This window comes from Plectropomus leopardus, chromosome 3, assembly GCF_008729295.1.
Source record: "Plectropomus leopardus isolate mb chromosome 3, YSFRI_Pleo_2.0, whole genome shotgun sequence".
Taxonomy (NCBI): domain Eukaryota; kingdom Metazoa; phylum Chordata; class Actinopteri; order Perciformes; family Serranidae; genus Plectropomus; species Plectropomus leopardus.
The window spans coordinates 19,493,248-19,519,615 of record NC_056465.1 but is presented as its reverse complement, the minus strand read 5'-3'; the positions used below and the strand labels follow the sequence as shown (position 1 = coordinate 19,519,615).

Here is a 26,368-nt window from a genome sequence, read left to right as displayed (position 1 = left end):
GCTGGCCATCAATATTTTGCGAATGTTTATTTAACTAATAAAATCTATTATAAGTTTTCTTAAGCTAATAAGTCTACCTTTTCTCCGGTAAGTTGCACGCTATTTTCAAGCCGACACTCCTCTGACTCTCCGACCTGATGCCTGGATGCGAGTAGCTAATTAACGTCGGCACCAGTTAGTTCTGTTGGGGGGTGGGAGGGGGCGGTGGTATCTACCCCAAAGAGTAGATACGGAGCAAGATAGTTATCTGCCTCAGCACTCGCGACACCCAACGCAGTGCAGGACTGTGCTGTGATGCGGCGGTGGTGTATTTGCAATTTAAAAAAAAAAAAAAAAAACGTCATTTGAAGGAGTGGCGGGCCGCCACTCCTTCAAATGAGTGTAGAGGAAACACTGCTAACTTGTTACTGTTTCATCAGCATAACATGAGTATCATTGAGGGGCGTAACTAGTTTAGTTCATATTATACATCTGGATTCCTAGAATCGGGGAATCAAACTTGCCCTTTTCACCTTTGAACTTTCCTCCGGCTTGTGAGAGAGGTTGAGGTTTTGTCCAGACTGAAGATTTGGAAGCAGTTTAGTCTCAGTTTAAGAAGTGAGGCGCCAAGATTCCTCTGGCTTTTGAGCCAGTGCTTCAAGACTTTTCACAGGTGAGCTTTAAGACAGCAACCTGTGATGGAAGGCCTGCCAGTGTTGATTCAGAGTGGAGATGAGAAATATCCTGACATGGTAAAAGTCCTGTCAGCAGCCCACTGCTGTTTGGTGTGGGAGCCCCACAGTGGTGTGATAGAGATACAGATCTTTCTAGTGCCGGTCTAGTGGTTTGCCGCCAACAAGACCAGGGGCTCGCATCAGTGGAACTGAGATGAAACACTTCAAATAAAATAGAAACCACTGTGAAATTTAACACACTAACACAAACTTGAGAATAGAGTTGTGCAATTAGATGAATACAGAGGGCATTGCAGATGGGCTGAATTTATCATTGAATTCCAAAATTCGAAATTTCCTTGCTGATTTGAGTCACTGTCCCTAAAAATTTTAGTTTTTTTTTATTGCCTTATAAATCTGCTTGCAGTCTGCAGCCCTCAGACAAGAATTTCTTGACTGCATCCCTAAACACGAATACTGTTGGTTGTCAGGTGCTATGGGGATATGTATAGAGGACCATCATTGTTAGTTTGTGCGGTGTCCCACACTGTTCTAGCTCCAGGTCACAGCTCACACTTATCAGCACTGAGCTGTTCAGGAAATATGTGACAGAGAGTTTAGGATTCCACCTTCAAATGCAACTCCTGATTTTGATGATCATGAAGCAGCTCTAGAAATTTGACGATATTAAAGCAACCATTTTTGAATCTCTTTTACACACCTGGTAAAACTGGTAAAAAAAAAAAAAAGAGATAACAACACCACACTTGACAGCACTTAACCAGCTGGCATTATAATAGTGACGCACCCACACACTTGTTGCATCCTGAGCCCCACAGTGGTTTATTTTGTGGTTGCAGAACTGTATGAGAGGCAGTGTGAAAAAAACAAAAAAACAACTGCTGAAAATCTGACTCCTTGCTCTGTGGATATATGAAACTCTGATGCTGTAAAATATGATAAAGTACTTTTTTGATTTGAAAATTACTTGAAGTGCTAGTTTCACTCATTTTATGTGGCGGGACGAGAACATAATCTGTCTCAGAAGCATATTTGATTGAGGCAGTGAGGACAATGTTTAAAATGTATCTATTTTATATGTTTGTATGATTGTAATGAACTTAATCAGATTTACGTTTTTCATATTGGTTTGCAGTAATAAAGAGCTGACTCTTTCAACTTAATTTTGCTAAGTAAACCTTGAAAAACTCAATAATCTGTTACATACATAAAGAAAAACTATTTCTCACCCAGGGCCATTATTAGGAACCTGATCTGTTCTTCCAAAACTAAGGTTTCATAATGTCACAGTTTCATAACCACAAGAATTGTAGAAGCTTTTGTATCTATGATGTCCTCATTCCTGCACTGTTAGCCTATGAAAACAAATTTGGCAGAGAGGCGTGCCACTCACCTCAAACATGGTGAGGAGTTGTAAAAATGGCTTTCCAGCCTTATATCAGCAAAAGAAGCACCTTAAATCAGCCATGTGGGAGTCTTTTGAATATCTACAAAATGCACAGGGAGTTGTTGTAGAATATAGATATCCAATTTGCAAAACGTGTTGTTGAAATGTAAATGTAAAGGGTTCCAACACGTGAATATGTTCCAGCATCTTCATGGTAATCATTCAGCCCTTTATGCTCAAGTCAAAGTAAAAAAAAAAAAAAAAAAAATTAATGTTATTTTGATATTTACTTCTATAATAATACCTCAATCACTATTTGTGAAAACTGTGAAACTGTGACATTGCCTCTGACAATAATTGTGACATTAGAATCTCATATTGTGACATCCCTAGATTATGTACCAATAAACCAATCAATCAAGTGAAAAACTTGTTTTAATCTCTTGCACAGTGGAATCAGTGGTTTTTCATAGGCTGTCAAGCAGTGCAGCTGTTAATCCAAGAGCATGTGGTCTGACTTAAAACTCTTAACACTTTTGATCTGGAGGATTATTGTTTTTTCCCAGCTCTTTCCCTCCATTTTTTTCCACAAGAGTGGAGCTCACTTACAGACTCCTTATAGTGTCTTTTTTTGTTCTCTTCCTCTCCCTGATCTCATCCATGTTAACTCCCCTTTCCCTCGTCATCGATCGTAGTAGCCTGTAACATCAGCAATTCTTCTCGCTTGGCTGTAACCTAAAGTTTGTGTATGTGGTCTGAAAACACACCCAGCCTGTATCTATGATGCATTTTGAGCTCAGTGCTCTGGGTTATTTGTAAGAGGTGTGGATGTTTGCTGCATATATTGGTGAGTTTGTTCAGGTATTTTACATTTTGTTACGCTTGATCTTAATCTGATGTTTTAAAATGCAAAAAACTCCCTACAGTTACAAGCAATTGTGTGTCTGCTTTTTGCTTTTTCGCCCCACTGCTTTGCAAAACTGGAAGTTATTGTGTGCTTGCTGCCTCACTACATCAGCTTGGGATGCATGAAATTAAAATAGATGTTATTTGTATTGATTATTTTCTCATTTGGCAAGTTGTTAACGGGATTGTTAGATTAATTATGTTATCAGTGGCGCTGGACTCTGAGGAAGAGCTTTTGGCTGTTCAGACAGCAGAGGAAGGGCACCTGGTCATAGATTTTTAGTAAGGCCAGTGGTCACAGTGATAAAAGCTTGATTGGCCCATGACGGGGAACAAAGCTTGACTATAATACCCTGTGAGTAGGAGAGGAAGTGATAAAGAAAGCACATTGAGTGCAGAGTATGATGGCAACAAAACACTTTTTCCTCCAAATGCTTCCATGAATTATAGACTTCTGTCATTAGGTCATGGCTCATTGTTCACTTTTTCCTTTCTGTCTGTGTATTGAAGAACAGGACAGAAAGGGAAAGGAGAGTATTTCCAGCTATCCTGGAATTATTTATTTGTATACTTTTGTGTTGCTTAGTTTAAGCTCTTGTGAAATTTATGTTAAGTGTCTGAGCTGCTGCAAAAGGCTCAGACTCACAAGGGATCTTATCTTTGGGCAGATTATATTTAGCAAATGACGATACTGAGACACTTGATTCATCCTCATTGTGCAAGTACCTGACTTGAAGCATTATTTTAGGTTTATTCTGCTGTTAACAAACTGATACATGACGATGAGCTTTTTAAGATTAAATGAGATGGGCTGAAGGCATAATGTGACATTTTGTATCTGCAATCTTTGACTATATGATAATCTCTTAATCATTTTTCAAGCAAAACTGCTCAATATTGTCTTGGCAATGGAGGCCTTTGCTGCTTTTCTTTATCTTATACTTAATATATTGAAGTACGGATTCATTGATGGTGAATTTATAGACTAATTCCAGACACTATGTTTTTGTTGTTGTTTATTTTATTATTGTTATGTATTCTCCCTTTTGTGCAAGTCATTTATCCCTTCATTACACTATCTTTTAATGAGCACACATTTATGAGTGAAAAAACAAATCTTTTAAATGAAAACATTTTTAAGTAACTATTTAAAGGTCTTTTTAATATATATGCCATAATTGCCTCTTTTTATTGTTATGAGAACAACACATTTCTCCATCAACAACTGCATTTATTCAAATTTCTTGCCAAAAAGTACAATTTTACAAGATCACATGAAAAATATTATGAGAACAGTATAATTTGCTTGGGCCCAATACTCAATTGAAAGAAGAGAGCTTGAACACATTATAATCTAGCTTTATGCAACGCCCGTCAGCAAGGTAGTTCCAGCCACCGGCAGCCGGTGGCTATCGTTAACTAGCTGCCCTCCTGCCAATGGCAACTTAGATTTGTTGCTGAAAATTAAGCATTATTTGGGAAACAATAGAGTGTGTCCTCTGATGCGTTGATAGTGAATTTACTGTGTCCTTTCATTCTGATGGTGTCCAGGCGAATCTCTCTTTTCTTCTCAAACATGTATTATATTGTCCCCAGGATGACTGGACTCCATTAGTCTTAAGCCCTGCTTTTTAGCCTGCACAAAATTGAGGGGACACAATGGAAAAACATAGGCCCATGGCAATTAACAAGGCAAATATTGGCCAATATTGATGTTCAGCTGATAAATCGGTGCATCCCTATAGATAAAACAAGAAATTTAGAAATGACAACTTAAATTTTTCAGATATATTGATGGATATTGTTTAATTAATCGAAGAAAAGGTTTGTTAGTTGTTGCTCTAAGTCAGCAGTTGCATAAACATTAGCCTTTTGCTAACAAATTAAAAACAGTGAATGAATTGTAGAGTCAGAGAGCCCACAGTACAGTCACATAAATTCGTAATTTATTGTGTCTATAGATAAACACCTCATAATACATGTGCAATTGGCTTGCGGAAAATCTGTTCCTTATCATAGCACCAGATCTGTTTTTGGACTCGAATAGCTGTTTATGTTTTTACCTCAGCTGTGGTTTGATACCTTCAGTGGATCTCACACAGGATCTCCACCTTTCCAGGAACACAGATGATTGTCATGTTTAATCTTGTAGTCTGAAAAAAGATCAACAGCTGCCTCAAGTGTTTTTTTCCCATGCCAGCGTTGCTTATTAATACAATAGCAGACTAATCAAATGAGAGACAACAATGTGGCTTTAGGCAGGGCTGGAGGAATCTATAAATATCTCTGAAGTCATGCTGACTCTTAGAGGCCCTATAAAGGTCCTCTAGAGATTCCAGTAAAAAACAGAGGTTTCTCGTGTCATCCTCATCTTTATTATATCATGGCACTGGTACAGAACAGGAACAGAGTGGATGGGAGTCAGGAGGAATCACCTGACAGTTCCTCCATATATACTGCACCAAATTTCAGCATGAGGGCTTGATCATTTGCTCAAAGCATTGCTTGACATGTTGACACCTACAGTTCTGTGGTTCTCTACCCTCTGTGGGAAACAATTACTGGGAATTAAGCATTAAATGACCAAGGTCAAAGCCAAGCCCCCTGGAACAGCACCAGGCTGTGAAGCTACTGACATAGAGGCCAAACTGTGGCATTAGAGACGTCCGTCACGTGATGCCACGCGGCTCAAAAAGACTTTTTCCCATGGACTTACATTGTAAAAGACTTCTTTTTTCCACATTATGACTCGTTTATCTATCAGGATTTGAGCCATTCTTTTAGATAACATTTCAAAAGTGGAAGATCTGGATAATTTCTAGGTAGGCAAGATATTAGATTTGTGCCAATATGCAGATATTTTCTGACTCATTTAGTCCCAGTGCCGAAGCCGATAACATTATATGCACGTGTTTTTCCACCTAATTGCAGAGAATATTATGTCTCTCCCATTGTGAAATAAACATATTACACCTACTCTGATCATGATGGGTGGCATATGCAGACATAAAACAAAATGCTATTTAAAATGTACTCATTCATTGGGCAAAACAATGAAACTATTGTTTTACTTGTAACCCAGATTACATGTAAAACATGCCATATTTGTTCTTATGTGGCAAATTTTAAAGAAACCTGTAAAATTCATCCCACTTTAACAGGTTTAGATGATACTCTGCCTGTATTCCTTGACATTCTGTCCTAAAATCTGTATCGGTATACAATATTTGTACTCCCCTTTGGGTTATTTCACGATGGCAGCAGTTTATTGTTGGACTTGTTTACTGAAGACTTAAGACAGTTCACCCATTTCCTTTCAATGTCTTAGCTTTTGATGTAATTCAGTTTTTGCTTTTGGGGCAACTAAATGAAATCATTGTCAGTTGCTGAGTCTAAGCTTGAAAAGAAGGTCCTATCCTGAACATGCTAAGTGCATACAAGTTCATAAATGAATATATGCACAGTAAAACCTTTGCATGTGTTTTTACATGGCCTGGTAAATATTTCATGCTGCTTGATACACATTAACCATGATTGTTTTCCCCTTTGGATGATATGTTACTGTTTAGTGAAGGTCTCTCTCCCCAGTTTATCAAATTCAAATAAGTGGAAAGACGTAATTTTTAAAAGGCTGTGTTTTTAATGTGCATTGTTTTTCTGTTTTGTTTGTTCCCGTAGGGTTCCAGGTTGGTGTGGTGCGAGAGCAAGCTAACTGCGGGGAGGAGGACCGCCTGGGGCATCGCGTCCCTGGCTCTCAAGGTAGGAGCACAGTAACTTACTAGAAACCTTTGTCTGTTTAATTCTACTAGCAGAAAAGTTGAAGCCCAGTATTTTCTCAAAAGTCTTAAGCTCTACTTTTGGCTTTTTCTGAGCTTTAGTAGGTTACGTGTCTTTTGACCAACATTGTATTGACCTGCTAGTGATGCTGCAAAGTTGCTGGTAATGCTCTATTGTAAAAATGTTCTGCTACTGATTGATGCTGAATTAACTCATGATGACACTAACTCTGCGATGCCTAACCATCCACAAGATGTGCCATGTTGAAAAAATATTATCACCGGTGGCCACCATTTCCTTATCATCTGTGCATGTACCTTGCGCAAGACGACATCCTGTTTTGTTTACAGCCTCAGTGAATGAAAGGAAAAAGGGAAAAATCTTTTCAGAAAAAAAAATAATAGCATATTTTTCACAATGCTGAACTAATACATTTTTACAGTAGTTTTTCTACATTTCTTTGTATTGGATTACACTGTTAAATTTTCTTTTTGGATTTTGAAAAAGTATTTAATTATTAATACATATCAAAAAATGTTAAGTTGAATATAAATGGTGCATTTGATTCTTTAAAAAAATATTGACAGCCTGATTTGTTTAATTGTGTTGCTTCCCCTTTTTGTCTCTCAGAGTTGAGACGTATCTCATTTTAGTGGTTGATTACTCAGGCTTTTCTCCACAGAGGGTTATAGCTTTCTTTAGGGCAGTGACCTTTTTCAGATACATTTCAACATACATGAGTTTAACCAGAATTAAATAACCATATCAAATCAAACTGGACTTTAATTTGTCCAAAAACACAAATTTTATTGTGAGACCCACTAAGTTTCCCTGGGGAGCCACTCATATGACCACCTGTGCGTCCAGGGGTCTCACTATATTGACATCCTACTGTATTTTGTAGTTTTGTTGTCTTTAGTAGCATGATCACCATTTTTAGCCGCATCATCAAATTCATACAAATTCCACCTTAACAGACAACATACACCCAGACTGTAATTCCCCAGGGGCTGATGGCACTGCAAATATAATGACTAACTATGTGAAATAACTGGTAGCTCCTAGAACATAACATTGATGCTTTATTTATGGTACGGGACTTTCTCTGGATTGTTTTGTTCTAAATCCTGTCATTTATTTTTGTTCTGATGTACACTACAGTTGGATATTATATATATATTTTTTTGGAATTTCTGTTTATGAGTACACATTGAATCTGTTTTGTGACAGTTTCCCATCCCTGCTCTTGCACAAGTTCACCTAAATGAAAGTACAACTTAACTTGTCTCCAACCTGAGTTAACGAGTAACATATTGGAAGTTAAGCCATAAACAGGCTCTGTTTGTCTCAGCCGCCTTGTTTCAACTCTTGTCTGTTTGAAGCCTATAATTATTGGACCCTGTGTGTTTCCTGAGGTTACAACCCTCTGTTATTTGAAAAGATGATTCAACATAACAGACTACGTAACAGTCTTACAGTAACCATATGAGCTTGATAAAAAAATCTTTTTTTGGTGCCATTCTACTTGGTGGGTTATCTGTGCGTCACCATGCCAGGATAGCAATCTTGTGAAAGAGTGTAAGCATGATGCACTTGTGTCGGCATTTCCAGTCATAGCACAGACTGGGGAGGGATTGTTCTTGTTGCACTGCACCCACTGCCTAGCGCCGGCCAGGGGGCTGCTATTGTAAAATACTAGGAAGGGCTTGGTCCTAAGCAAAATATCCCGCTGTATGCCAGAGAAAAAGTCTACCCGGGTGCAGCTGGCAGATAAAATCAGAGTGCGGGGGGTAGTGACACAGGATCAGTGGGTGTTTAGGGTGGTGGGGGCAGTAGCAGCGGTGGCACTATGGGCATCGTGCCCCAACACACCATGCAAGCACTACTCAGCAATAGCTGGGGTCAGAGTGCTCTCTCTCTGTGTTTTGTTTCTGTTTGTGCGTTTAATCTTTCACACTAAAGGCAGTCACTGCACAGAGGAGGGCCTGTGTTTTTCAGTGGAGAATGCAGCCATGCTTTCCTTTACAGTTACATTAGGGACAGGGTGGCTCACTGACATATTTTTTTGTCCAGTTTTGTATCCAAAGTTGAACTAAAGTCAATTCCAAAAGGCTGTTATGCTAACCTGTAAAAGGCAGGAAGATAGAAATCATTAGGAAATTTGGATTTGTAATGTGGGTGGCCTGAGTGGCATTTTGAGGGTGTGAGGGAATTTGAGACTAAGCCTGGACCTCCAAAGCAAGTATGAGAGTATGCAATAGGATGTGACATTATTGTTTACATTTTCCTCAGATTCAGTTGAGTCGTAGCAGCTTGTAGTTGAATGAAAGACTATTATTGAATGATTTTGTGATGTTTAATGTCTGAAAGCTGTGCACATTATAAAAACTAATGTTTTTAGTCTGGCTTTTATGTTGTGTCTTACTTTTTTATGTTTTTTTTTTTTTTTACGGTTGTATGGTTTTTACTTATTCTGTTTTTTAAGATCTTTGAATTGCATTCTATTTGTTTGAAAGGTGCTATACACATAAAATCTGATCTGATTGTTATCACAAGTAAATTTATTTAGACTATTTTATTACAATTTAAACTTTAAAAAAAGTCTATGAGCAGCAACTGCAGCAAGTTTATTCTTGTTGAACAGGTGTTTTGATAAATGACTCAGTATTTTTTACTCACAAAGGTTTTATTGCCCTTAAAGTAAAGAGCAAAGTTGTCATTAACTTCAGTAGTATTTGTTACTTTTGTGGCTGCATGTGTCACCATACATGATACCAAAACCATGAATTCCGCTCTGTTAAACTCACTCCCTTTTTTCAGCCACATGCAAATGAAATGCTGGCACCAAAATCCCTGTATGGGATGTCACCACTTTGCCTAGAAGCCCTAATGGAAACCATAGAGTACCAGATTGACTAATAGATTACCAACTTCTGACTTGAAGCCAGTAGTTTAATTAACCTCTTTTTCATACTACTTGCGCAGTTTGACTGCACATACATTCACTGTTTCTGTTTGTAACTCAACAAAGTGCATGAGCAGTAAAATGACAAAGCATCCTCCTGAAGCTTGGCTCTGCTTTTAGCCCCAATAGACAGATTGTCTTCAGCCTAACTAGTATTTCCAAAGACCTGTTCATTTTTTGACCCAGATGCCCCTCTCTGTCATTTCGATGCATGCAATTCACAGACACACTTGCACAAAGTGACAGTGTGCCCTCCGTGGCAGCTGGCTGGTCCTCTGGGACAACTGAGAGGAGGAAATAGGGTCAAGCTTGATATTGGGTAACACATATATGATGATGCAGTTGGTCTGTGTGTGGGTGTGCTGACACTCTTAAGAGATAATCTCAGGTGTTCTGAGGTTGAGCAGCTGAAGTGCTATGCATTCTTGGAGTTTCAGCTTGTCTCATTTGCTCCAGTGAACTACTGACATCTGTTAGCTTTCCTGCACTTTGTATCTGCATACGGAGATATCTTCCTTATAGTTCTGTCCCTGCAGACAGTTGAAGAGTTCACATTGGGTTAAATAGCTTTTACCAGGGTTAAGAAAAACATCCCTTCTCACTGTGTTTCTCATTGAAGTCCATGTGTATTTAAACATTTCATGTAGGCAATAATTTATTTCAAAAATCCTCAGACATGTTCTATCCATCATAGAAACCTCTTTTTGTTATTCACATTACTATAAGCAAAACCGAAAAAGCTGTGATGCGAGAGTGAGAGTGATTGGTGATGAGTGATGTCCAGTTTCTGATAATGGTTGTATATCTAATGTCCAATATTCACCAGCCAAAGACTGTTGTAAAGTCATATTTCAGATATTTAGTGAATGCTCTTGGCTCCGTTGAGGACCAACAGTTGCATCATGGGGATGGCTCATTCTGTTTTACAAGAGATTCTCTGAGATATTACTAGACGTTTCAGTTTAACGTTTCAGTTGTTGAGCTGACTTTGTCCCCATTTCTGGTTGTTATTGTTTACTCTAAAACACTGCCTGTTATATGTGGTAAATACTGTTTGCTGCTCAGAAATAACTCTAAATGGATACAAAAAATCTACTCTGGGGCACTGGGTGGCTCAACTGGTAGAGTATGCTCTCCATATTCAGATTCTATGTGTCCTTGTCTTAGCGGCCTTAGGTTCGAGTCCGACTGGTGGCCCATTACATGTCAACCCCACCATGTCTCATCCCCATTTTCTGTCATCTCTCAAGCTGTGCTATCAAATAAAGACCATAAAGCCCCCAAAATAACTTAAAAAATAAATCTACTCTAAAATATTGTTGTCTTAAGTTGTCAAATACATTGATTATAAAATTGTAAGGCACCTTTTCAGAACGTCTGTATCTTTGCTACTGTCACAGTCTGGCTCTTTAGGTCACAAAGAAGTGGGGGACACATTATTTCAAAGATTAGATTAAGTAATTTATTAAACGAAAGAACAAAAGGCATTAGGTGTTTGGATAAACAAGAGGGAACTGCCACATACCCCGAGGAGTGCTTGCAGGGAGAGAGTGAGTATGAGACAGAGAGAGAGAGAGAGAGAGAGAGAGAAAGAAAGTGTGAGTAAAGTTTAGTCAAAGCTGTCAGGTCGCTGTGCTGTTCACATTACACAACCCGCTGTCTCATAATCTGGAGGTTTAAAGTCCTTGTGGTTTTTCACATTACAAAGCTGACCATCAACAGGTGGTCATGCACTACAAGATCTTTCACCAGGAGGAATCCCTGATAAGCATGTGATTTGATGTGCAGATCGTGCGGGTCGTGCATGTGCTTATTAGTAATTATCAAAGTCAAAATGTGCCAAAGCATCGTTTCAAAATATTAGGTTAATAACACAGAAAAACTGCATGCAATAGTCCACCTTCCACTACTCTTCTCCTCGGTTGGTCTCTCTCTCTCTCTCTCTCTCTCTCTCTCTCTCAAATTCAACTCAGCTTTATTGGCATGAATGTTTGGCGACAAAGTCCCGGACAGGTCCAGATATTTAGCATGCTAGATAACTGGGGAGTGTCTTTCTCAGCTCGTGCCTTTGAACAGTTCAAACATTGCACTGGAGCACAGATTTGCTGATCTGATCTGGGCTTTTGTCGGGGAACTCCTAAAACTTTTGGTTTTAGAAGAATTGGGGATTAAGTTGTGTAGTGTGAACTCAGCACAACGTAGTTTAGACATTACAGGCTAGGAACATTGGGTCCAGGTGTTACCCAACGGCACTGTTGACTGACCTGGCAATCAAACAGTGTGGTGAATTACACGAAGACTGCTGAAAAGGCAACACCAGGGGCAACCACAGCTCTGTTGTAAATACATTAAATGTAACATCAATTAGTCCATGAACCTTAAGGATCACTCATATCACACAAAATTAACCCTATTTAAGAATGTTATTAAAGTATAAAGTTAATTGAAATATATTCAAAATATGTCTCTTGAGACCAAAATGTGAATGAGATCTAGGTTTTTTTTTCCTGTTCAGGCAAGTCAAGTCAATTTTATGTATAAAGCCCATAATCTCAAATCACAATTTGCCTAAGAGGCCTCTACAGCACATCCCTCTGTTCTTAGACCCTTACATTAGGCTACTTTGCATTATTACATAATGGAGGAAGCTAACAAAAAATGTTATCAGTGTGTTGATGAGAAATACTCTGTGTTTTCCACACAATACTCTTACATCACATCACTAGAAGGCATCTTACGACACCTCCTGATGTGTCTGACTCTCTGGTGTCGATTCACTTTAGATTTGCTGTTTTGGAGCTGAAATGTTTTTCTACACGATTCATCATGACATTTGGTCCTATGTGTTTGTAGTGACTAAGGAAGGGGCTTGGCAAACTGTTCTGCAGCATGGAGAAGGAAGACTTGAAGGTCCTCAACAAAGGGGAAGAGGAGGAGATGGTATTGTTCTTTTTCATTTTCACTGCCAATATGGGAAATTGGAGTTGTAGTTTTAGATTTATCTAAACTGACTGTATCCACGTTTTTCCTTCCACCCTTTAGGAGCTGCAGGGCTACCGTCTGTGTCGTTGGCGGCTGGCCCTGGTGGGCCTCGGCGTGCTGTGTACAGGGGGCTTCCTCCTCCTGCTGCTCTACTGGATGCCAGAGTGGTGCGTTAAATCCACCTGCACCCGTACCACAGCCCGTGATGCCGAAGTGGTATTGCTGCGCTCCACGGTAGGTAGCAAGATGTAGAAGCATAATTGTGTTGTGCCAATAGACGATGATCTGGGGACCATTTGTTGACAGAGCGATCGTCAACAGCCGATGTCTTTGCCAATGTAAAGATGATATTTGGTTTGTGTTCCCATAAAATGTTAAAATATTCTTCTTCTTCTTCTTCTTCTTCTTCTTCTTATTCTTATTCTTATTCTTATTCTTATTCTTATTCTTATTCTTATTCTTATTCTTATTCTAATTCTTCTTATTCTTCTTCTTCTTCTTCTTTTTTTTTTTCTTTTTTATCCCATCTATCACTGGATGATATTTCTGTCTTTAAGAGGCTATGCAGTGATGACACTGGAGTCATATGAAACTAGACCTGAGGTATCCATTGGTACCAGTTGTGACATGATAGCTGCTCTTTAGGAGGCTTAATAACGCTCCAAAATTATGCTATAGTTTGGTGATGAAAAACAGCATGGCCATTTACAGGGGTCCCTTGCCTTCTGACCTCAAGCTATTCGAATGTAAATGGGTTTTGTTTGGGTACCCATGAGTCTCCCCTTTACAGACATGCACACTTTATGTTATTGCCATGTAGTTTTTTGGTGATTTTTGATTCCTAATCAAGACAATCTACTAAGAATTGTTTCACCTTGTTAATATGGACTTCATAACTGTTTTGTAATGCAAAATAATGGAATTGAAAACATGATTAAAAAATTTGATTATTTGAGATTAACAATTAAAATTTTGCAATTAATCGCTATTTTAAAAAATTAGTTGTTTGACAGCCCTTATAATTACATTTTTATGTCACTGTTTTACCCTCAGTTTGTTGTTTAATAGCAACATCAATATGTTTCTTTTTGTAGCTTTTAGTTGTGAGAAAATACAACTGATGTTTAGAAGTAACGCAGTAAATACATTGAACGGTATTCATTCCTACAGACAGTCACACCAGCAGGAATGCACAGATAATTTGCCATTTGTCCATCAGCGTGTTCATAGCATTTGTGTGTGTGTCTCTGCTTGCGTGCATGTGTGTGTGTGCATTCCTTTCTGTGGCAGTCTCGTGCTCGTGTACATGTGTTTGAATTCTTCCATGACCATCTATGTATGAATCCTTTTGTTCAGCTGTGGGTTTTGATTGAATCTCATTGGGGTTAAAGCATTAGGAGCAACCTTTAAGTGTAAACGTTTTGCCACTGTGTACTTATTCCTATTTCTTATTCAGAAATAGGAATTTGGTTTAGGGTTAGAGAAAGGATTAGCTAGAGTAAGGCAGGGTCTGAAAATAACACCTGCCAACAGCAAATGCATTTCAGTACTTTACAGTGGACACGTAAGGGCCACAAGCTGTAAATATATTGCCATTAAGGTTTTTTAGACAGGCTGTTTTAACAGAAATGTACTAAAGACAGCAAAATAAATGTTAAATTTGTCCATAATGGTGGGTGACTATGAGTTAATATCCATAACTTTGTGTGTGTGGTTTTTTTTTTGTTTGTTTGTTTTGTTTGTTTTTTTTGACTAGGACGAGTTCCGGCGCTGGTTCCTGGCCAGAGTGCGAGTGATGCTGGCCCCGGGGAGCAACCCCTTCCACAGCCTGGAGACCCAGACCACCTCCCCCTCCTCCCCTTCCTCTCCCTCCTTTCCCTTCTCCTCCTCTTCTCTGGCCAACGGACATACCCCCCACCCCACCGATGGCAGCCCCGCTCAGGAGCTCATCAGAAGATATGCCGACTACCAGCCCACACAGGTAAGCAACAACCCCTAATATACTGTAGTTACACAGTGCAATTTCCCCCACTGATCCAATTAATCAAATTGATGTTATTGAAATTGTATGTTGCACTTTATCAAATTGTGTCATCCGAGTAGTGTGTTGTTTACCTTTCAGTTTACTTTGTTTTTGCCTTTAAGTATGTGGACAGCAATACAATAATGCTGACGTGTGTCCCCTCTCTCTGCACCTCCCCTGTTCTGTTTGTCACAGATTCGCTATTTTACCTTCCATAGCACAAAGTATTATTGGAATGACGAAGTGCAGAACTTTGAAGTTTTAACGTAAGCATTCTTTGATTGTTTCTTTGGGCTATTTTTATAGGAAGCTAAATTGGTTAAAGGTTTATCTTGAAGTATATATGCAATGAACACAACAGTTATTATAACTCAATATTTGCAGCCCTATTTCACAACTCAAAGAGCTTTAAAATGAAATGGGAAAAACAAACATTACAACCCAGTTGTAAATGTTAGACTTGTGTTGTTAGCACAGTAATGTGTACTAAAAGTGTTGACTTTGTCCCCTGCTTTGGCCAATATCTCCTCTACAGCGGCCTGGAGGATCTTCAGGTCAGCTGCTCCGCCCTCCACTCGGAGCACAGCGCAGGCCTGACCAGGAACCAGCAGGAGTACAGGTAACATCTTGCCTGTCTGGAGGATATGTTGCTCCACTTTAGACAGCCAGACAGAAGGAGGGTATTTGGGCCTGTTTAATGACTTATTACTAGGTTTATAAGCCCTGTACTCCAACATTTTTTTCATTTTTTGTTTTGTGAGGTCAGTTTTCAGTGGGGATTCCTCACATGTAGCCAGGGGAAGTCAGTGCAGACCTGTTAAAAATATGATTTATACTGTACAACCCCAATAATTTTTCTCAGAGTAGAAAGTAATCGGTGAAATCATCTGCTGATATTGTTTAAAATGAAAACCTACATACCCTTAACCTTAAGTATTACAATGTTTTGCTCTGCTCTATACTATGTGTATGTGTGTGTGTGTGTGTGAATGTGTGTTTTTATATGTGAAGTTCTGGTTCACAACATTTGGCTCATGAATGCCTCTTTCACCTCTTGTCAGGAGACTGTTCTTCGGTGTGAATGAAATTGCAGTGAAAGTGCCTTCTGTTTTCAAGCTGCTTATCAAAGAGGTAGGGCCCAGTTTGCTGTAACACTGTCAGCTTTTTCTTTCACTCAGAATTTGAATTGTCCTCAAATAAAAGACATCTTTTCAACTTGTGCATTACAAATTACATGCATACTGTAAAGTTTTGTATCAGTTCAGCTCATTCAAACGTGAAGTCAAACCTTTGCAAATTAATGTAAGTTTTATTCTTCCCCAGCTGTTAGATAAAGAGACCTTTGCAGATATGCACATAATTGTAAAGGAAATTATCTTCTTACTGAATCTCTTCAAAAATAGTGTATGCACACTACATGTGTTTCACTTGTAAATACCACACTAATGCCCCCTGCAGACCAACACAGGGATGTGTATACAAAGAGAAGAAACAAAGACACTTCGGTTTAGCCTTTGTAACCTTAACTGTAATTCATCCATCTCATTTAATTTAAAAAGTAACTAGTTACATGTCTAGTTACGATCATAAGTAGTGGAATTACAGTTGCAGTGGTTACAACTCAAAGAACTTAGTTAACATTACTTAACAGGTATGTTTATAAAGTCACTGCCTCAGTGGTATCTTTTTATTCAACACTTATTTGTACTGTATAATTTAAACCCTTAAGACCTTAAACCTTGCTCAGGTATGTATACAAAATATAACATCAACATATTTCAGGATACATAAGTAAGTATACATCTTGTTAATAGGAATCATGTAGACATATGGAAACTTGATGAATTGTGTTAATCAAAATGTCCTTTTATTGTCCTGGTATCATTGTGGTTATGTCTCCAAGTAGACATCTTTTTTTGTAAATTCATGAAGTAGTGTCTTAATGTTCACACCTTTGCATTTGCCACACTAATCTGTGTCTGTCCGTCTCCTCCTGCAGGTCCTCAACCCTTTCTACATCTTCCAGCTCTTCAGTGTGATCCTGTGGAGTGCCGATGAGTATTACTATTATGCTGTGGCCATTCTTTTCATGTCGGTCATATCCATAGCTACCTCTCTGTACACCATCAAAAAGGTGAGATCCACAAAAAGCTGAAACTTTTTTCAAACCTCATGGCTATGGCAAGACCTGGTGTGTGCATATGGTTTTTGTTTAGCACCCTCACAGTCACACAGGTGGCCATGAGATTCAAGAGGCTGTCTAAAGTTTCTCATCTGTTTCCTTTGTTCCTTTTTTCCAGCAATACGTCATGCTTCACGATATGGTGGCAGCTCACAGTATTGTCCGTGTGTCTGTATGCCGAGCCAACAATGGTTTGTCAATTTTGTTTGTTTTTGTCTTTTTTTTGTTGTTTCTCTCCTTTCCCTGGATAACCTTTGCATAGTCATTTGAATAGTGTGCAGCATGTATTATTCTAACCAGTGTCCTGATTTTCTGAAGAGTGCTTTCCAAACCAAACCTGACAGAAGAAATTTTTCTGCTTCTGTGCTTGGCCAGATTCAATAACACAGTCGCTCTGCTTTGGCTGTCCTCCAGATGGCTGCTAGGGTGGGACAGTGCAGACTTAGAGAGAGACTGTGCGTATGTTAGACAGTGGGCATAGCATTTGTAAACATTTAGAAGCACTCTTTTACAGTTCAGCATGCTTTTGTCTGTCTGAATACCTTTTAAATTGGGCAATAGTGTCTGTAGAGGTGCTGCAGAAGCAGTCTGTCATGTGTCTTATGAGCTGTAGCCAATTAGAATTAATTCAATGAATTGGCCAAAATATCAAATTAAACTGTCTCTCTGAATTTGTTAGAAACATTGTCATGAAAGTTACTACACATCTTATATTTTTGTTTATACATCCATTTACTGCACTGGCCTTGCTTGTGATGCCTCAGCACTTTTCCTGCAGCCTAGAGAGGCATGAGTAATGAGAGATGTGCTGAACAAGACTCTGGGGCTCTGACACACAAAATATCTCGTTTCTCACCCTCTGATCCGCCATCTGCTACTCTCAGCTCATTTACACACTTTTCACATATCTCCACACTCTTCTATCTTCTGTTTTGTCACCCACACTGCACCTGTTCATATTTAATTCACACATTTAACTTCTCATTGCACCCCTCTTCCCTCCCAGATATCGACGAAATCTTGTCAACTGATCTGGTGCCCGGTGATGTGATGGTCATCCCGAGCAATGGGACCATCATGCCATGTGACGCTGTGCTGGTCAGCGGCACCTGTATCGTCAATGAAAGCATGCTCACAGGTTAGAAGGGCATCTGACGATTTAAATCCTGGGACAAAAGAATGTCTGTTGGAATATTTGTACATAAACTTAAAGGTACAGTATGCAGGGGAATATTAATTGCATTTATCTGTAGGGACTCTGCACTCTACCTGTCTTTTCTTATTTTATTCTTATTTTGCTGTGTTCAGGATTTCCTGGGCATGGTGTGCAGGTGGGACTTTACAAACAGTTAGCGACTGGGTATCAGGTTGTAAGCAGCACGCATTCAAGAGGAAACTGCAAAATTAATGGACACAGTGCTGAAAAATGGCAAATACATTGAGGTGAAAATGCCAAGTGGGCTGTTTCCAAAACAAGATTTAATCTTTCGCTGGTTAGCGTGTTTACAGACAGTAACCAACAAATCCTCTAATGCTGGTCCCGAGTCGTTGTTTATGTCAGTCAAATTACATTTGGCTCTTCAATAAGAAAATTCAACTATTTGCATACAGAGTTTGGGATTTTGAATAGGGTTTCAGCTGGACAATAACGGGGACAGTGATGTTATATAAAATGATCTGACTAACAAAAAAAAGAAAATTTAGAGGACTGCTCAACTTGTGTAGTCTCAGTCGACTCAGGCCTCTCCGACTGATGGTATGAATCTTTGAATCTAAATTCCTAGATACTGTACCTTTAAAAAAAAATAAATAAATAAAAAAAACCAACCACAGGAGAATGCAAACGTCAAAATACTCTTTCTGTAAATCTCCTCCAGCAGCCCGTCCTGATATGATCCTATCACTCCCTATCAGGTGAGAGCGTTCCTGTAACAAAGACCAACCTCCCCAACCCATTGCCTGGGGAGAGGGGGGAGGAGGCTGACAGTGCCTACAACACTGAGGAGCATAAGAGACACACACTCTTCTGTGGCACCCAAGTCATCCAGACCCGCTTCTACACAGGCGAACTGGTCAAAGCTGTGGTGGTCCGCACAGGTAGGGGTGTGTGTGTGTGTGTGACATAGAAGTGTCAGTGTTTGGGACTTTTTATTTGGTGTAGAAAGTTTGGTACTAAAACAGATATTCACATGTGATTTTTATATAGTTGAGTTTTACTGAGAGCCATAAGTCCCTGTATGGGAATCACGCCTGTCATATTTCTACATATATGCTGAACCCATGCATTGGGACTTAAGTCTCCTGCTTTACATGTTACATCAGTACAGTGAAATGTGCTTAATGAAGTTGACTGAGATACAAGGGTTTTTTTCAGACCAACAATAAAAAGACTAACAGTTAACAAAAGACAGACATCACAGGATCAGCTACTGCTCATTAATAAGCAACACAGCATTTCAGCGGTCAGAAATATCCCTTTCATTCAGGGAGCCATTTTATTTCGTGCTCTGCAGTTTAATCCTTGTTTCATCACAGTTCAGAGACCTGAGCCCTTGTTTGAAAGGAGTTCAATATCAAATATTTGATCAAAAACTTCTCATAACAACTTCTTCACCAGGTTTCAGCACAGCCAAAGGCCAGCTGGTGCGCTCCATCCTTTATCCAAAACCCACCGACTTCAAGCTGTACCGTGATGCCTACCTCTTCCTGCTGTGTCTGGTGGCTGTGGCTGGAATTGGTTTTGTCTACTCCATCGTCCTCAGCGTCATGAATGAGGTAATCAAGGAGGTGACGAGCAGATTAAACAAGCACCAATGCATTGATTTTGAACGACATGGGTTCAGTTTTGCACATTTAAATAGAGGAAAAGCATAGTAACTTGATTATTTCAGAAGCTTCAGTAAAGTTTACAACTTCTTTTTAGTTTTGCTGCTTTAACGTCCCTTGATATTTGCTGCAGTGAGTGACATTACTGTGCACGTGGAAATGTTTTAAATGACTGAAATCAGCCTCTCTAATCATTAAAGTAAATCACTCAAACATCAATACAAAAGGCAATATAATCCGACCGGGCCTGACAGAGAGGGTGGGAAATGCCTATGTAGGCATGGGTCTCTAAATTGGATAAAAAATTATCAAATCGAGGAGGTGGCAGGTGGATGGTTTATGCATACACACTGATTCTGATGTCGTCAGAGCTGATCACTGTTACTCACGGACTTTGAGGATCACAATAGATGTCTGACTCACTGTGTGGTGCAGAACGTGAGCAGTTTGAGATATTAGTGTCACGGTCTCTGTGATGCTTGCTTTATGATTGTAAGGTTGTTGTGGGGTACGTTGGTTCAGAGGATCGGTTAGTTCAAGTTCTTGCTTTAGATTTGTTCTTAAAATTAACAATCAGACACAAACATGCCTCCATATTGTTCAGTTCAAAAGTGGCTCTTGACAACTTGACAACAACAAATGAGTGATAGTGAGTGACCCGTACTAGGACCGCAGATTTATAGCTGGAAGGGTGGCAATCAAATTAAAGTAAAGTTTTTTTACTTTTTCCTTTCTGCTTGCCACAGGTGCCAGCGAAGACCATCATCATTGAGTCTCTGGATATCATCACCATCACTGTTCCACCGGCGCTGCCAGCTGCCATGACGGCTGGCATTGTGTACGCCCAGCGCCGCCTCAAACACCTTGGCATTTTCTGTATCAGCCCACAGAGGATCAATATCTGCGGTCAAATCAATCTGGTCTGCTTTGACAAGGTGAGAACTGGCGGTTGTATGACTGTTGTTTTTGCTCTTCCAAATAGTCACACTGACCTCACGTATCGCTGAAATACTGTTTAAAGACTCCATTGTCTGTAGGCTTACAATAAAATACCTGAAAATAAAGGCACAAGTATACAGCACAATCATCTGAACAGCAGTAGGACTAGAATACTTTGAATAACTGAGTTTGAATCAAATTAAATTAAATTTCTCCAAGTTAAATTATGCTTTCTTTCTGCTTATAGACTGGAACTCTGACAGAAGATGGATTAGACCTGTGGGGAGTCCAGAGGGTTGAGAATGGCAGGTAAGCTGGTCTACACTCTTATTATCACACACAGAGATACGACTGTTTCAGTGCATTTTTGGCTGCATCCTAAATCTCAAGGCTGATTACCTGGTGGAAAGGATTTGAAATGTACTGCTATATCTTCTTATAAAGGTCTCATTTCCCTCATTTCAAATTTAAGTAAATGCTGATGATGAACTAGAATGATTGTGTTGTGATTGTGTCAATCTGTTATAGTGAAATTATGTAGATGCTAAAAGAGATCGACTAAATCTTAAACCAAATGGTGTACTCTTATGATTTGTTTTAATCTGTGGGGCTGCACAGTAATGCAACTTTTGGTTAAATATTATAATGTGCAGTAATATCAAGTGATGATTATTTATGTCCCTAAATTTAAAATTCTATGCATTTCTCTGTAGTAAGAAGGCATAATGGTAAGGCATAATTCTGCACTATTACTATACTCTTTTTTTCTATACATGTCATTGGGATCCATTGCTTATGGAAGCAATTTTATTCTCACAGAGATTTTTTTTCACATCATAAAAATAAAAATGTCCATTTGTCTTACTTGTATCTTCCTGTTTATATACCAGAGTAAAACTTTTCTCCTTGTCTGCTTCCCGTTTCTTCTGCCTCTCCAGTTTCCACCTGTCAGAGGAAAACGCATACAAAGAAAATCTTGTCAAGTCCCAGTTTGTGGCTTGTATGGCCACCTGCCACTCTCTCACCAAAATAGATGGCCAGCTGTCTGGAGACCCACTGGACCTAAAAATGTTTGAAGCTACAGGCTGGGTGAGTTGTTCTGCAACTATTCAAAAGCATAATGTTGGTCAGGGAGGCACAGTGATAGTGTGATTAGTCAGAACGCCCTTAAAAAGGTATATGGGGACAGAAAGCCTTTGGAATCCATTGTATGTGCAGGTTACCAGTGTGTGACAGAACGAGAAAGAAGAAGAAGAAGAAGATCCATAATTAATAAATTAATCCATATGTTTTCTTCAAACCTTAATCTGACCAGATCTTAGAAGAGGCCACTGAGGAGGAAACATCTCTGCACAACCGTATCATGCCCACTGTGGTTCGACCCCCAAAACAGCTGTTGCCCCCCGAAACTGCTGCATCAACAGAGCAGGACATGGTACGAACAGCAAGCCAGTTCACAAAAAAATAACCACAGATCCTCAAAGTCTTAAACATGTCTAAAAAAGATTATCTTATCACTAGTAACATCAAATATTTAAACTGAAATATATACAGATTTATCACTCTGATGTTCTTTTTAAAAAAATTGAGCTGGAATGTGGACTTGGACATTATATTATTGGTTCTCTGGCTTTTTTATCATGCAGTCTTTAGTATAGTGGTTTAATTTAAAACCAGCATATTCTTGCACTTCAACGTTGACACTACCACCAAAGCATAAAAACAGCGAGTTATACTGTGAATGACTGGCTGACTAATCCCTCTCTGCTCTTTTTCTCATTTCAGGAACTATATGAGATTTCTGTAAGTTCCCTGCTTCCTTTTTGGTACTGTACTTATCAAATTCATTGTTTCTCACCAAATAAAAAGTTATGGTCAGTTTTTAAAATATATATATATATATATTTTCAATGTTTATAAACTTGTCAGTGTCTCGTTTGATTTGTTTATTATTCAATTAAAAGAAAGGATCTTATCAGTGTAGGTGTAATGATTTTGTCAACCAACATTTAAGTTGCTTGGTATTCTAGTAATAGTCCTTTATGTAATTAGACATTGATTAGCATTATCTATGATTGAAATTTTTTTGAGTTTTTTTTCTCCTTGACATTTGTTTTTTCATGTGTCTGCGTGGGTGTGCTTGTGCAGTCAGCGTATGAAATAGGTATCGTGCGCCAGTTTCCCTTCTCCTCAGCACTCCAGAGGATGTGTGTGGTGGCTCGTCTGCTCGGGGAGAAACGTATGGATGCCTACACGAAGGGAGCACCAGAGGTGGTGGCAAGCCTCTGCAAGAAGGATACAGGTAAAGTGTCTAGTTACTATTAATGCTGTAGTGACAATCAGCACTGAAAAGTATAATAAGGGTGCACGGTGGCTGTTATGGAGTGTTATTGGCTGATAAGTAAGATAAATAGATTATTGGTATTGTTCCAATAACTGAATTTTAGCCAATAATTACATCTGGCTAGAGAATAGGGAACCATTAAAACCACAGTCCTGAATGGTGCCTCTGCTCTACCACATCTTTACTTGCTGTCTGTCACTCTCTAACTTTCCTCATTACTTCATTGTCTCTCTTTGTGTTTGCAGTGCCAGAAAACTTTGCAGAGGTTTTGGAGGGCTACACCAAGCAGGGTTTCAGGGTCATAGCTCTGGCTCATCGCAGACTTGAATCCAAAATGACTTGGCACAAAGTCCAGAACATCAACAGGTACCATTCTCAATAATGATGATATTGTTACTTTTGACCTTAGTTTTAAATGTATCCAGCGAACCTCTAGCTGAGAATTGCTGCTGCTTTTAGAGTACCACTTCAGACTGATGACATAACACTGTCAATGCCGAATTCCTTCAGTCTATGACATGAATATGAAAGTTAAATGAAGGGGCTCTAGTGTACTCAGAATGTTAATAATGTTTACGTGTTGCCCTTGTATTCTACACATTTTGGTTTTTGGCACTTAAGCACATATGAGTACATGTTTTCCTTTGAACTAGGGATCACATAGAGGCAAACATGGAGTTCCTAGGTCTGATCATCATGCAGAACAAGCTTAAGGCAGAAACCCCAGGAGTGCTGCAGGACCTCCGCCGAGCCAACATCCGCACTGTTATGGTTACTGGTGAGACTGTGTACACATTCACACACACATTCACACACACATACACACACACACACACACACACGCCTTAGCTAAACCACTCCTACTAAATTTGTCACTGACATTGTTTTTCAAAATTGTACATAAATTTAACTGTGTTTTGTGTTTCATTTTAACTGGAAGTTGTGCCTGCTCTTCATGGTGTGACAGTTTATTGCTTATTGTTTATTGCTGTAACAATGTTGATGCTGCCCTCTTGGCCAGGTCACTCTTGGAAAAGAGAATCTAAATCTCAGTGAGGCTTTTTTTCTGGTTAAATAAAGGATATATACTAACAACATCAATATAGTCACTAAAGATAACACACAATCTTCATGTCTCTTTCTGCCTGTGGTTGATTAAAGCTCTTGTATTGCTTCACTGGCAGCATAATGAGTTTGGTAATCCGTGTATTGGAAACCAAAAGATTTATTCCCTCTTGTATTTACTCAGCTGTACCTGTAATCTCAATTAACAACATTTTGTAGGCTGCTCAATGTAACTGGCACAAACTAATTCAGATATCTGCCCGAGGATTCTTTTACTTCTTGCATAGCTTTCAGCTCATCATCTGTTTTATGGAGGTTGCTATACAGGTCTTAAATGTTGAAACAATCTGTGAGTGATCTCTACACCCACTTCAAAACCAGGCTTCATCCTCTTTCTCCATAAACCCTTTATATATATATATAATATATATATATATATATATATATATATATAGGGTTCCAGCACAACAGGCTGCTGTTTCCGTTCAGCATCTGCTCCATACTAAAATAAATATTAATATTTCTGGTCGAAAATGTAAAACAAGAAATGTATTCTTTATTCACATTCCAGGTGACAACATGCTGACAGCTATCTCTGTGGCCCGAGACTGTGGAATGATCCCCCCCAAAGACACAGTCATCATTGCTGCTGATGCCCCTCCCTCCCTTTGATGGACAAGCTGCCAAGATCACCTGGAGATACGCTGACAGGCCGAACAAGACATCTCGCCTGGAGGTGAGGCGATGGGGTTATTGCTAACATGTGGGGCTTTTTTATTAGCACTTTTGGCCACACAGAGTCAAACTGTGCCGTATAGATGTGCGAATTTAAACGCGCCAACTCGTGCCAGGTCGCACCCGAGATGGACCGTCTACAGAGTCGGGTCAAAGCTTGCCAGAACGTCTTTCAGCGGGTTGCGGTAGTGTCAGATAGGCTTTTTCATCATTAAGTCGGATGAGGGAAGCAAGTTTGAAACAACATGGTTTAAACCACAGCAAATACTTTTCTCATATATAAATGTATTTATATAAATGCATAGCCTATAGTATATATAGTATATGCATAGTCTAACACAACTAAATGCATTGGTGTACACAGTGCAATCCACTATAACAGCTGAATAATAAAATCTGATCTTTGCAAATCATAGCATTTCAACTTTAAATAGTTAAATTAAGCAACCCTCTTTTGGTGTCGTATAATGTTTCGTCTCTAACCCAAACACTTGTTGCATTAACAGGAAGTAAACATCAGTCTGGAGGACGTGTGTCATGTAGATGAGCCCGAAACACAAGAGCTGTATCACTTTGCTATGAACGAAAGTCATTTGCTGTCATCACCGAGCATTTCCCCTGACATGCTCCAAAAGGTACGAGGTCTTTTAAATAGAGTTGACATCGCTCCACTGGTTTACTGTCACTTTTAATAAAAATGTCAAAGTTACATTTACCAAAAGAAAAATAAGAGCTATTTTCTTTTGGTAAATGTATCTCCATGACACCTAATGTATCTGTGGGTATGCCCCTGTCTTCTTTCTTGCAGTTGGTGCTACATGGCACAGTGTTTGCCAGAATGGCCCCGGACCAGAAAACCCAGCTCATTGAGGCACTGCAGGGCGTAGAGTGAGTATTAACGTTGAACACGTAATGTGGCCATAAAAAAATATTAAATTAAGTATTACATTCACAATATATGCTACAAAATGGAGCACATAATCACTGTTCTTTATTATTTGCTCAAAGCTACTTTGTGGGGATGTGTGGAGATGGCGCAAACGATTGTGGGGTATGTACAGCTGCTTTTAAGAGCAACTATTAATGTGACAGTAACATGTTGGCATGGGCTTCAATTGACTGTTATCTGGACAAATTTAATATTTTGCACTTTCCCCACTTAGGCTCTGAAGAGGGCTCATGGTGGCATCTCTCTGTCAGAGCTCGAGGCCTCAGTAGCATCTCCCTTCACCTCAAGGACCCCCAACATCTCCTGTGTCCCCAGCCTCATCAGGTTTGTTTCATTTGAGTGCCTCACATTAAATAAATACATGTCAGAGGAAATATGAAACGTTAAAGTGATAAATGAACATCTCACCACAAAAGCACTGGGATGGACAATGTTTTTTTCATTACTATTTTGTAGTGGTGGTAATGAAGCATAAACCCTTGATTTAGTGATTGAAGAGAAGCTTTTGACTTAGCAGTTAATTTTCTGACTTATTTGAAGTTCTTGAGCTTAAAAATGGGTTCAGTTTTCACACGTGAACAATAAAACCACCCAGTTTTTTTTTATACACATGG

The 26,368-nt window shown here is 39.2% G+C and overlaps 1 protein-coding gene across 1 annotated transcript in view; it reads left to right on the top strand.

Annotated features, from left to right (window-relative positions):
* atp13a3 (ATPase 13A3) overlaps positions 1 to 26,368 on the top strand; it is a 43,501-nt gene that overhangs the window by 5,110 nt on the left and 12,023 nt on the right. The window contains 28 exon segments of the mRNA XM_042516049.1: positions 6,646 to 6,726; positions 12,563 to 12,649; positions 12,752 to 12,925; positions 14,448 to 14,672; positions 14,910 to 14,980; positions 15,250 to 15,333; positions 15,776 to 15,845; positions 16,714 to 16,848; positions 17,015 to 17,087; positions 17,903 to 18,034; positions 18,811 to 18,993; positions 19,514 to 19,671; positions 20,469 to 20,657; positions 20,909 to 20,970; positions 21,600 to 21,750; positions 21,977 to 22,096; positions 22,447 to 22,464; positions 22,810 to 22,963; positions 23,251 to 23,371; positions 23,659 to 23,783; positions 24,642 to 24,739; positions 24,741 to 24,806; positions 25,312 to 25,387; positions 25,390 to 25,421; positions 25,423 to 25,440; positions 25,614 to 25,693; positions 25,814 to 25,856; positions 25,969 to 26,078. Of these exon segments, the coding sequence (XP_042371983.1) occupies positions 12,599 to 12,649; positions 12,752 to 12,925; positions 14,448 to 14,672; positions 14,910 to 14,980; positions 15,250 to 15,333; positions 15,776 to 15,845; positions 16,714 to 16,848; positions 17,015 to 17,087; positions 17,903 to 18,034; positions 18,811 to 18,993; positions 19,514 to 19,671; positions 20,469 to 20,657; positions 20,909 to 20,970; positions 21,600 to 21,750; positions 21,977 to 22,096; positions 22,447 to 22,464; positions 22,810 to 22,963; positions 23,251 to 23,371; positions 23,659 to 23,783; positions 24,642 to 24,739; positions 24,741 to 24,806; positions 25,312 to 25,387; positions 25,390 to 25,421; positions 25,423 to 25,440; positions 25,614 to 25,693; positions 25,814 to 25,856; positions 25,969 to 26,078 (2,819 nt within the window). The 5' untranslated portion in view covers positions 6,646 to 6,726; positions 12,563 to 12,598.